This window comes from Molossus molossus, unplaced genomic scaffold, assembly GCF_014108415.1.
Source record: "Molossus molossus isolate mMolMol1 unplaced genomic scaffold, mMolMol1.p scaffold_m16_p_19, whole genome shotgun sequence".
In the NCBI taxonomy this organism is placed as follows: domain Eukaryota; kingdom Metazoa; phylum Chordata; class Mammalia; order Chiroptera; family Molossidae; genus Molossus; species Molossus molossus.
The window spans coordinates 37848366-37861413 of record NW_023425354.1 but is presented as its reverse complement, the minus strand read 5'-3'; the positions used below and the strand labels follow the sequence as shown (position 1 = coordinate 37861413).

The 13048-nt window shown below is 36.7% G+C and overlaps 2 protein-coding genes across 8 annotated transcripts in view; one reads left to right on the top strand and one right to left on the bottom strand.

Annotated features, from left to right (window-relative positions):
* Window positions 1-13048, top strand: part of NF1 (neurofibromin 1) — a 268601-nt gene that overhangs the window by 199355 nt on the left and 56198 nt on the right. The window lies entirely within an intron of this gene.
* Window positions 2261-12485, bottom strand: EVI2B (ecotropic viral integration site 2B). 3 transcript variants are annotated; one of them, XM_036268578.1, is made up of 4 exons: window positions 12376-12485; window positions 11870-11933; window positions 5415-5483; window positions 2261-4446 (listed from the first exon to the last, which is right to left on the bottom strand). In XM_036268578.1, the coding sequence occupies exons 3-4, from the start codon at window positions 5446-5448 to the stop codon at window positions 3056-3058; spliced, it is 1425 nt and encodes a 474-aa protein (XP_036124471.1). In that variant the 5' UTR covers window positions 5449-5483; window positions 11870-11933; window positions 12376-12485; the 3' UTR covers window positions 2261-3055. The 3 variants fall into 3 exon arrangements, 2 of the variants coding, with proteins under 2 accessions (XP_036124471.1, XP_036124473.1); XM_036268580.1 differs by lacking the exons at window positions 11870-11933; window positions 12376-12485 and adding an exon at window positions 9975-9998; XR_004960332.1 differs by lacking the exons at window positions 2261-4446; window positions 5415-5483 and adding an exon at window positions 10026-10067.

The window sequence follows — 13048 nt, the reverse complement described above, 5'->3', positions numbered from 1 at the left end:
AATTTTTTTTTCTTTTTATTTCTTCCAGATTTTGAGTATCAGCTAGGAAGGTTTTTCTCACTTCCAGATTATAAAGGAATTTACTCATATTTTCACCTATTACTTATATAATTTCATTTTTTATATTTAGATCTCTGGTCTGTTTGGGAATTATTCCAATGTAGTGTGATGTATAGATCCAATTTTAATTTTTCCCAAATATATATCCAATTGTTCCAATACATTTCCCTACTGATTCAAGATTGGAGTCTGTTTTTGGCCTTTACATCTGTTCCATTGATTTGTCTAATCATGTGCTAATGTTTTAATTATAGGTGCCTAAATATTTTGCTACTTTACTTTTTGATCAGGACTAGGTAATAACAATTACAGGTCACCCTCATGTAATTCGTTGTATCTCTGTCACCAACAACAAATGGAATACATTTTTAATATATGTTTGTTGCAGTGCATGAGTAGGCACTCTTTGGTCTTATATTAGTGAAAAGAGTGCTGAACAAGGAGTCAGGGAACAAACTCTGCTTTTAATACCACTTCTAAACAAGTCACTTACTCTCTCTCTGGGCCTGTTTTCTCAGCAGTTAACAAATAAAAGGGGTTGAACTAGATGGTCATCAGGGTTGTTTCTGAATCTAGTTAAAGCTGAACTGGGAAAAGCACTACTAGTATCTGGTGTATAGTTTAGTCTGCTTTTAATTACCCTGTGCCTTGCCCTTTTGCCATATTCACGAAGTAAAGTTTCCATTTTGGATCCTGGTTCTTTAATGTTTTCTGTACGCTTTTCTTTGTTCCAACATTTTCTTCTCTCCTATGTTTCTTTTATTAGCTTGCATTTCTTTCTGCTGATTAAACAAGAATTGCCACTGTTTAGCTGCTCAGCTTCCACTGACCTCAGTAGGGAAAAATTGCATGCAATAAATGGGAATTATTTTTCCCCCTGGCAGAGAATTTCTTTAAAAACAAAAACCAGCTGCTAATAGTAGTCTGTTTTATTGCACAAAGAACAGAAGGAGAAAAGTTGCCTGTAGTGGTTGCACAAATCAGACAAGACTATGACCAGATCGTTAGTTTTTAATTTATTTATGAGACTTGGTATTTCCATGTATTTCCCAATACCCATCCTTCAAGAGGCCAAGAAAGAAGGTGATGAAAAAGAAGAGCAAAAGTGTGGAAAGACCTGTTGAGTAACAGTCTTATATATACAGTGTGAAAGATTATGATGATTTAAGACAAGTTAAAGTTTGACCAAATATAAAAACATATCTAGAATGCTTAAAATTCAAAAGATTAAGGGGAAATTCTAGACTGATTGCTGCTGGGTAAATTAAACTTAAAAGCTCAAAATTTGAAAAACACACGAAAGAAACTTGTTAATGAGGAACACAGAGGAGAACCAATGCAGTATGACAATAAACATCATGTTTATTCAGGAAAAATAAGCAACTCAAGGAAGTGTTTCTGCAGATAAAAGGTTTGAATGGTCAGTACAGGATGGCTTAAAAAATTTCAAGAGAAACATTGTATATAAAATTTCAATATCCAAAAGCCTGCTAGTTTTTATTAAAGATGGAATTTAATTTCTTGAACACCATGCTACAATAAATGCTATATTTTGTTCATAAAAATCCCAGAACTATGAGAGTTTCCAACGTAACCTATCAGTAAGGCCACCACACTTCATTCTAAGTGACTGTCTCCCCCAGGAACTGGGGTGGGGGTGGGTAAGGAGGAAGAATATGTGCTTGTTGGCCAAGGAGCATGTCTGCAGGCACAGGCTGCCATTCCACAAGCTCAGGCCAGTGAATACTCTGCACCTTGACTTTGACTAAGATTGGGCTCATCCCTACTCTAATAACTCAGATTTCTCACTTGTCAGGTAATGGATAAGAGAAGAAATTCTGCATAAGAAAGGTGCTTAAAGAGTTTAAATGTATAATGCTGAAATGTATAAGTATGAATTTAATGAAAGTTGAGAATCATCTGTATTTCAATACAATCTGTTTTTCTTGAAAAAATTATCCAAATTTGAAATGAAGCCATATAAGTGTTTTGTTGTGTGTTATTTCCTTTTTATAAGATTTTGTTTTGCCCTGGCCGGTTTGGCTCAGCGGTTGGAGCGTCGGCCTGCAGTACAGAGAGACCCGGGTTCGGTTCCCGCTAAGGGCACGTACCTTGGTTGCAGTTAGTCCCCGGCCGGGGTGGCAGCCACTCGATGTGTCCCTTCACATCGATGTTTCTCTCTCTCTCTCTTCCTCTCTTTCCCTCCCCCGCTCTATCTGAACAAAAAATGGAAAAATATCCTCGGGTGAGGAAAAAAAAAAAAAAAAAAGATTTTGTTTTGTTTGGATTCTTAAGATGTAGAAAGAGGCTAGTTTCAAAATTTGTGGTCCCCGAATAAGACAAGAAAATATCTACATTTTATGGTGCATGTTCATATTTTTTTCAGAGTAAATGTCCACAACCCCCAAATTTGATATTTTAGTATGTTCACTTTACTATTTCTAATGAGAGCTAAAAGGAAATTTTTCCATTTTCAAACATGCATTTTAATCACTCATCCCCATGAACTTAGAATATTTATTTTAATACTGGAGATATTAATTTAAAACTTGGAGTTTTGTTTAAAGTTGGAGTATGTATTTAATATTTCATTTTCTCCACCTCAGACTTTGAAATGGAAAAATAAAATTTTATTTATTCAGGGTTACTTGATACACAGCTTCTCAGGGGAAAAAAAAATCTATTGGGTAATACTAAGTATACATAGGTTTGTTTCCAAAGTGGTTAAGTTATTGACACATATACCATCCACATTTGTAAAACAGACTCTACATTAAAGTTAGATGCTATAGCCAGTAAATAGATCACTGTTATATATAGTTTTAAAAAATAAGTTTCACCTATGCTCATGGGCTTTGAACAGATTTCATGTAGTTCCTGAATACAAATAAAAATTGGTTACCAGTTGCCATTTAATATATTTCATTACATGAAGAAAAACAAAAGATATCCTTTAAAAAGGATGGAAAATCAACTAAAAATCAAGCTGTAATATTTATAACAATTCTGCAGGTGGGGGTGGCAGGGATTCACTGAGATCTTGACCAGAGTTGGGAAGAACAGAGAACTCCTGACATTGGATCTCATTGTTGGAATCTTCCAGGTTTTTCATAAAATCTCCTGGTGGCAGGGGCAAGTCAGATGAGTCGGGAGGAAGCGGAAGTGATTGTTTGTCCTCACAATTATGATCTTCACAGACTTGATTGAGACAGTTCAGAGATGGTGGGAGACTGGTGGAATCATTTGGAAGAGGAAATACAGTTGTCATTGTGGGTTTGTCAGATGGGTTACTCTCCTGTCCTTCCAAATCAAGGAGAGGAGGAGGTGGAGGCAGCTCTGCATCATCTGAAGAAGAAATAGCAGTGCCAATTGTTGACCCACCAGCACTATCCTCAGATGTACCATTTACTTGATCTTTTATTTTCTCCATTTTTGGGTTATTGGAATCTTCAATGTTTTCACTTGATTCAAACAAATTAATTTCTAAATCATCTGCTAAAAGTGTGCTTTTGCCTGGTTTCCAGGCCTTAAATGAAATAATTGATGTACGTTTTAAGGATAATTCATTTTCTCTGATGTTATCCAAACATATGTCAGGGGTTTCACCATCAGCGAATGGAGATCTGCCTGCCCAATTTTGATCATTTAAAACTGGTTTTCTCAAGCATTTGCATAGTATAATCAGGATTATAGCTATCAACATAGAAACCAGAATTATACCAACAAATATGGCAGCTATTGAATTAGCATTGGTATGTGGGGTTGGTGTGTTACTAGTATCTTCTGGGATGAATCCTGGTGTAATCCTAGGTGAACTTTTAACAGCTGGTGTTGGTTGTGTGGCTAGATTTTGAATAGTTGGTGGTACTGGCTTTTTAGAAGAGGTGTGGACAGATGATGGTCGTTGAGTGGATCTATAGACAAATGGTTGCAGTTGTCTGGTAGAAGTACTGGCAGTTGTTGGTAGTTGTCTGTCAGAGGTGAACACAGGTTGTGCTGTTTGTTGGGAGGAGGTGTTGGCCATTGATGTTGGTTGTGTTGATCTGGTGATGTTATAGGCAAGTGGTTGTCCAGCAGAAGTATGTGCTACTGGTTTTCCAGAAAAAGCAAAGACAGCTGCTGTAAGTTGTCCAGCAGCAACTTTGGTAGCTGGCGTTGGTTGTCCCGGAGAAACATTGTTTAGTTGTGTTGGTTGGCCCAAAGGATTTCCTGTTGTGTTTTGAGAATTGACCAAGCCATGTGGCATTGATGATGTAAATAAAGTGGATTGTGGCTGCTTCTCTGTTGTAATTGCTTTTGTCTCTGAGAAAAATGTATTGTTCAGGTGTCCACAAAACAAAATTAAAATGAAATATTTGGGATCCATTTCAGAATGTTTCCTTTTTACTATTGGTTTTATAATGAAAAAAAAAAAAAAGAAAGAAAGAAAGAAAGAAAGACAATTAAGTCTCATTTGATGTCTGGCATAAAGTAGATAGGTACCTTATAAGTATTTATTATTCCTAATTTAGACTTGATACACTAAAGACTAGCGCAAACAACTCTTAAATATACTCTAACTTATCATTACAACATTTGGCCCTTCTAGGCAGTGCTTTTCCTTAATTCTGCCATAGATCTGTTCTTGTCTCTGCTCCCCTCCAGCTTATACATTATAGCCCTTCATTTCACAGTCATACTTCTCAAAGATATAGGCTCTGTATGCTGCTTCCATGTACTCTCTGTTTTTTCTCTCCTTATGACTTGAAGTATATTGATCCTGCTGTCTTGAAGGACACCAGAAACTATATTACTTTATCCAAAGATCTTTTCTCTCTCTTGAACATATTTAACACTACTGACTATTCCTTCACTACTATTCAAAGAGCTTTTTGTAATAGTCTTCCTTTCATGTTAATCTCACTAGCTCCTGTTTTTCTCTTGCCTCCTAAATATTGGTACTTGATATTCAGTCCTCATGTTATCTACTTTTCTTTGATCCTGAATCTGTAAGATTTCAGCTCTCTTCTTTATGCCAAAGCTCCCAAACCTGTACATCCAGCCCAAATCTCTTTAATTCTGTTTCATTTGTATGACTTCTTGGTGGACATTTCCATGTCTACATCCCACTATCAGCAAATTCAGCATTTAAAACAGAATTCCTCTTCATCTTAAAACTGACTTCTCTCCTAACTTCTCTAATTTTAATGGTACTACCTGTGTACATTTCTTATGCATATAGTCTATTGCAATATCATCAGTGTTTAGCATATATCTTTATGTTAGGACCTCATTTTTAAAAGGATTCAATTCAGCTCACAGTCCATGGCTCAGAACCCTAAAGTGAGCTTTGAATGTGAATGAGTCAGCCTTACCCAGTTGGTCAAGTAGTCCTGTTGCTGCTTTCATTCATTTATTGGTAAGCATCATCTTTGTGTCAGGCCCTGTTTTAGGTATAGAAGATGGGGGGAGGGGAGATTCCAGTTGTAAAAACCAACAAGTAATAAATAATTATAATAATTTGATGAGTTTTCTCATAAAGATATGCAGGGGATACACAGAGGAACCAATGCAGCCTGGGAGGGCTTTAGGGGAGGTTTCTCAGAGAAGTAAAACTTGAACTGAATCTTGAAAGGTCTGTAATTAAGCAAATAAAATATTTTAGCTGGGGGAACAACATACAGACATGGGAAAAGAAGATATGGATAAGTTTAGCAGCTAGGGCTTTTTGTGAGATATTGTAGAGGCTCATACTTGAAGAGATGGTTAAGTGCCAGTTCTTCTCTGTCACCTCACTTCCTGTCTAACCATGAGAACTAGTCACTTAATCTCTCCTGTTCTCAGCTGCCTTATCTCCAAAGTGAGGAGTTATACTAAGACAATTTTCAGCTCTGTTTGCAATATTCTTGTTTCACACATTATTAAACACAGTGGTAACTATTCAGTTTTTTGTTTTTTTTTACCTTAGGGAAAGAAAAATCTCATTGTGTTAGATCCCAGGATATATTATTAGAAACTGTGGTGTGTGTGTGTGTGTGTGTGTGTGTGTGTGTGTGTGTGTATAATGATTCATAGGCCATTTTGAGAGGGATTTGATGTTCTGTGCAAGGTACAATAAAAGGAGAAGAGGAGCTCCCTCAACTTTTGCAAATAAATAGATTTCAGTGTATTTGAGTAGTTTTTATTGCTTAAATCCTCTACTATTTGGTACACAATGATGACAAATTACCCTATTTTTGTAGGGAAAAAACATGATTTTTTTCCTATACAGTTTCTTTATTTTCTCTCTAATATTTCAGGCAATATTTTTTCTTTAAACTCTCCTGTTCTCGGCTGATGAATTAATCTTCTTAAAAGCACATGTGAGCCCTGGCCGGTTTGGCTCAGCGGTTGGAGCGTCGGCCTGCGGTACAGAGAGACCCGGGTTCGGTTCCCGCTAAGGGCATGTACCTTGGTTACAGTTTGTCCCCGGCCCTGGTTGGTCATGCGGGTGGCAGCCACTTGATGTGTCCCTTCACGTCCATGTTTCTCTCTCTCTCTCTCTCTTCCTCTCTCTCCCTCCCGCTCTATCTGAACAAAAAATGGAAAAATGTCCTCGGGTGAGGATAAAAAAAAAAAAAAAAAAAAAAAAAAGCACATGTGATCGCCTTGGCCAGTTTGGTTCAGTGGTTAGAGCATTGGCCTGCGGTCCAGAGAAACCGGGTTCGGTTCCCGCTAAGGGCACATACCTCAGTTGCAGTTTGTCCCTGGCCCTGGTTGGTCATGCGGGTGGCAGCCACTCGAAGTGTTCCTTTCACGTCAATGTTTCTCTCTCTCTGTTCCTGTCTCTCCCTCCCACTCTACCTGAACAAAAAATGGAAAAATGTCCTTGATCAAATTACTTCTCCCTTGCCTAAGAATTCCCCATTGCTGTCAACATAAAAATTCTGCACTGTTTTCTTCCTTCTGGCTTGAGTTTACCAGTCCTGACTTACATCTTTTCACTGAAACTTCTCATTCGGCCAGCTGCACCTCTTCCCTATCTTACATACTTTCTAAACACACACTGTATTTCCTGAACAGACACTTTTAGTTATGCTGTTTTTCACCCACTTGGAGTGTGTTCTTTTTCAAACCCAGCCTTTCCCTCCTTCTGACTGCCTATCTGAACCTGTCCTCATCTTTCAGACCTCAGCTTAAATTCCCCTTCTGAAACCAAGTTCTCTGTGACTGACCACAGCCCAGATGAATTAGTCATTCCCTGAATACCCCTAGTTCCCGTTGTCTTCATGGTTCCTTGAATAACTCTTCATGTATGAACTTCATTTATACTTCTAATTTCTTAAATAATTGTGTTTACTTTTTATTACTTAATGTCTCACATTTTCTTTTCTTTTCTTTTTTTATCCTCACCTGAGGACATTTTTCCATTTTTTGTTCAGGTAGAGTGGGAGGGAGAGAGAGGAAGAGAGAGAGAGAGAGAGGAACATCGATGTGAAGGGACACATCGAGTGGCTGCCACCCACACGACCAACCAGGGCCGGAGACAAACTGCAACCGAGGTACGTGCCCTTAGCGGAAACCGAACCCGGGACTCTCTGTACCGCAGGCCGACGCTCCAACCGCTGAGCCAAACCGGCCAGGGCTCACATTTTCTTTTTATTATCCTCACTCCCTCAAACAAGATTATAAAGAACCTTAAAGAAGGCAGAAAGAAGAAAAAATACTTACCTAGAATATACTGTATGCTGTACTATCTCAAGTGTTTTACATACTTTCATTTAACCTTTAAATGACTCTGTGTGGAAGATGGAAGAATCCTTGATTTACAGATAAAGAGACAAATTTCAGTGTGCTAAGCAATTTGCCCAAAGTGATATCACTGTTGGTGGCAGAGTGGCAGTTTATACCCACGGTCGTCTGATTGCAAAGCTTGTGCTCTTTCTGCTGCCCTAACCTATACTGTGGTTTATATTTTGATTCTTTTACAAAAGGTGCCATGTATGTTAGGAGCCCAGTAAAGTTGGTTCCTTTTTCACTATTTTTTACTATTTTCATTCACTTTTTCACTATTTATTAACACTTCTACCAGAATGTAAGCAGAGAAAGTGAAATCCAAGTTATTAAATTCTGCATTTTATCCATTTTACAAAAGGTTTAATAGTAAAAAAAAAAAAAAAGAAGAAGAAGAAGAAGAAAAGAAACCTTTGGCATAAACATGAAGATTTGAATCACCTCTGGATGGTTATCATTTATTCAGTTCCTACCTGCTGTTCTTACAGAGTTCCACCCCAGCGCCAAGAAAAGGCCTCATCAACAAGTGTTAGTCATCAAAGTTTCCCTTTAGTTTTAAAAAATGCCTTTTGAAGCAACAGAAATACAGGCCATGAATTGTCTTCAGCCAAATATGTTCTTTCTTTTGTCACTTTGCTTAAAATTTTTTTTAAACCTACATGGTTCCTCTTTCCAATTAACTAAAAAATGGGGTGGAGGAGGCATTAAGGAAGGAAAGAGCCCAAACAGGGAACATAATGATAAACCCAATGGAGTTTATAAAATCAATTTTGATAGGTTCATAACCACTTTTGTCAATAGGAAGGTCATAGGACCTTCTGTATATGATATTTTTCACTTATCATTTAAACTTCACACCAATATTAAAACCAAATTCTATTTTTCACCTACCTTACCCCCTTCTCACACCTCCTAGGGTCTGCTATGCCCAGATGCTTGAATCTGTGATAGAATTCTACAGCAATTCAGAATAGTCCAGAAAAGAGGGAGCAGGGCTTTAAATAGGGAGTGTAATAATGAAGAAACTGGCTTTTTTCTAGCTCAGAGACAGTGAGGCCAGTGTTATTACCAGTGCAAAAAGCTATTTAATGTCTGTATTTAGTGTGTGTGTGTGTGTGTGTGTGTGTATACATACATACTGTATGTACCTAAAGTACCCACATTGTTTCCTCAGGGATAGAAGGTAGAAAGAGTCATATGGGGCAGGGGAGTAAAAAGGAGGAGAAATTGTCAGATAACATGAAGTCAAAAGAGAATACAAAGAAATACAAAGTAACACAAAAGAGAAAAATAAGGCAAAAATTATAGTATCAACAAATATATGGAAAAAAGGAAGGTCAATTGACTAGAGAAGGTATTGAAAAAAAGAAAAGTTAATAAAAAGCTGAAGAAAAATTGGTGGTTAAGTAATTAGCAAGAAGTTAAGATAGAGTATTAAAGTAGACAAAAGGAGAAGCTGGGGGAAAAGATGGTAAAAGAAGCAACCACAGAGTGCTGCAGCATAGCTGTCTTGTGCTCTGAACATCCTTAGTGCCCTACCCCCAGCCCCGCACTGCCCAGAATCACACCCAGTTACACCAAAGGACCTATGCACATTCTATGTAGCATTTCTCTAGTGTGCTGCTCAGGCAAATGGCCAAACTTGTCTATTTTCATATGGCAGAAATTTGGTAATTATTTTAGGTTGGTACTTTTGAGATTTAAATTTGTGATTTTGGTCCATTGCTTTTCCTGAAAATTATTATTATTATTTTTTAAAGAAGAAGAAAATTATAAGCTGTTTTAAGTAAGCATTTTGAAGTGCAGTTACAATAAAGCATAAGTCCCCATATTTTAAACATATACTCATAAATATAATGCATAAGTACATAAAGGGTCCAACATTTAAAATTAATGCTGTAAGTTGAACATGATAAGAAATATGTCTTTGTCTTTTCAAGGTAATCAAGGAGATTTGGATAGCATATCCTAGATGAAAAAGCAAGTGTAGGTGAGCAGTATCAAAAATAGTATCTGAGTTTTAGTTATTTTGATATCTTACAATATAGATATGATACACTAAAAATTAGTAGTAGTGTGCCCCAGATGGTGTTCTTAGTGGTTAGAGCATCGGCCTGTGCACCAAAGGGTTTTGGGTTCAATTCTTGGTCAAGAGCATATACCTGGGTTGCAGGTTCAATCCCCAGCCCCAGTTAGGGCGCATGCAGGAGGCAATCAACTGATCTTTTTCTCTTTCCTACTCCCTTGCACTCTCTCTAAAAAAAGAAAAAAATTATTAGAAGTGTATCTCCAACTAGTGGAGTTATAAAACCTTAAAAGGAATGAAACAGCAATTCTATATCTTGAGGAAGAATGGAAGGGAAAATTAAATTAACCTTGCACTATAATAGACGTAATTGATGATCATCTTTTATCAATAATAATATCTACCATAGGATAGTGCCTAGCATTGAGTATCCACCAAATGCTAGGCACTATCTTATTTTACTGAGCAAGGTGGTGTTATCTTCATCTTACAGATAAACATACTGAGACAGCAAAGAAGTTGGGTAATTAGCCAAAGTGTCACAGCTCTAAGTAGTGGCCCTAATACAGAAACCATGTCAGTCTTGTACCAGAACCCTTTCCTTCTGTGATATGTCTATATGCTGCACTGCCTTTCACAGTAAAATTGTGAAACAAATGCTTCATGAAGAAAGGAGATGTGAGCTTTCTGGGAACAGGTATGTAAGTAACTTTTGGAGGTAGCCTTGTGGAAAGGATAATAAAAGAACTATTGAAAATAGCCCTGGCCGGTTTGGCTCAGCGGTTAGAGCGTCAGCCTGTGGTCCAGAGAGACCTGGGTTTGGTTCCCACTAAGGGCATATACCTTGGTTGCAGTTTGTCCTTGGCCCTGGTTGGTCATGTGGGTGGCAGCCACTCGATGCGTCCCTTTTCACATCGATATTTCTCGCTCTCTCTCTCTCTTCCTCTCTCTCTCTCCCACTCTATCTGAACAAAAAATGGAAAAATGTCCTTGGGTGAGGATAAAAAAAAAAAAAAAAAGAACTACTGAAAGTAGTTATGGGAGTTTTGAATGATTAGCCTGTACGCTGTCATATTTGCCATGATTTTTAAAAATTGGACATTGAACCCTGACCAGTCTGGCTTAGTAGTTAGAGAATTGGCCCAAGGACCGAAAAGTCCTGGTTCAATTCCTGGTCAAGGGCATGTACCTGGGTTGCAGGTTTGATCCCCAGCCCAGGTCCAGGTCTTGCGGGAGGCAACCAATCAATGTGTCTCTCTCACATCGATGTGTCTGTCTGTCTCCCTCTCTTCCTTCCTCCCTCCTCCCCTCCCTTTCACCTCTATCTAAAAATCAATGGAAAAATCCTCAGGTAAGGATTAACAAAAAATAAAATAAATCTAAAAATTAGAAATTGAAAAGGATGAGATTTATATTGAACAAATTCAAATTTATTCAGAATTTATAATTTCCTTCTAAGTAGAATTATATTGGAATTAGTTGAAAAACCACAAGTACTATTAAACTCTAAATTTAGGACTCACCCTTTAAAAATAGACAGTCTTGTCTAAAAAAGAGATTTAACTCTTTATTTTCTAACTTCTGTAATAGTTATATACAAGAATGGACTTCTGTAAGGATAAGCCGTAAGTATTTATGAAATGATACGGGATATCACCCACTCTGAATTTATTATTCTATGATATTGTAAGTTTATGTAAACTCTTTGCAGTTTTTATTTTGGAGGATATTTACTGTGCAATTTCTCAGTTTACTCATAGAGTAGGCCCCTTTTATGCATATTAGCAATTTTCTATTGTTTACTCTGGGTGTTTCTTTCTGTATCTATTTTACACTGCTTACTAAAGGTTCAGCTAATGTGGCAAAAATATGTACATGATAAATATACATACATACATTTTTATCATAACAGTTTTGTCTTACTAAACTTTAAAGATGAGCGATAATATTTTCACGTCATCATTATTACATAAATATAAAATTCTATTTGTATAAAAATATAAAACAAGTGTAATAATGTTAATCAGGTACCTCGTTCTATTCTCCATTGGCTTCCTTTTCAATTATGTGACGATGACCATTCTTACTCTGGAAACTAAAGGGGATTAAAAAATAAAAATAATTTAAATCTATGGATTACATGATGTGTAGGAAAATTTTATAGAAAGGAAATAGAATTTTTAACAGTGGTATTTTGGAGTCGTAAATTCAGTCATATCCCGTGGATTCTAGTTTTATGTCTAGCCCTTAGCTTTATCTGCCGTGGCTGTAGTTTATTTCTTTTAATTATGGAACTAAGATTAGCATACTTAGGTGAAATTTTATATTATACAAACCTAGGTGAATTTTTTTCCTCCAAGACAAGCTTAACAGTCAATATTTTTTAATTCCATGCAACAAAAATTATAAAACCTGACATATGCATCTTTAGACTATCAGAGTTTATGTTTAAAACACTAATGTCATTTTAGTTTTAAAAAACAAGTTTTAAATTAAAGAAAGATTAAACCAGATTGCCTGTGTGCAATTTTTCTTACCTTAGCTGTTAACTTCTTTTGCAGGATGCTAAATTCTTGTTCTAACTGGACATTTTGGTGATTTCGACTAAGAAAGCAAAAGGGGTGGTTCAGTTAGATTGAACCTGGTCCTCTAGCAAACTGAAATGGTTGCTGTAGAAAAAGGAAGTTTATCAATAGTTGGTTCCGGAAGCGCAATAAGCCACAAAATGACTAAGAAATGTACTACTTTAACAGAACTTACTTTGAAACACAATTGGGAGCTATATGATTTGAGTGCTTTTAATAAATATTTGTAAGTAAACACTTAAGGCTCTCTAGTAATGTGATTCTATAATTTAAATATTTTGAATAGAGCCTTGGAGAGCAAATTGTATGTTCTAAGGAATACCTGCCAGTTGGGTTATCACCCATAGTGAGATTTATTTCGTAGGAGGTGAATGATGGGTTCAGTTTACTTGTATGACCTTAGGCAAGTTGCTGCACTTCTGAATCACCATTTCCTCCTCTGTAGGAGTATTTCTCTTACTGAGTTGTTGTGAGGCTTAAATAAGATAACGTACAAATGTCTCACACACAGTAGGGAGCAGTAAATGTTATTTACTCATATATAATTTAGGCAAAGCCCAAGTGAAAATATAATTAAATTTTTTGACCATATACTTTACTAAATGATTTTTGAGTTCAAGTCCAC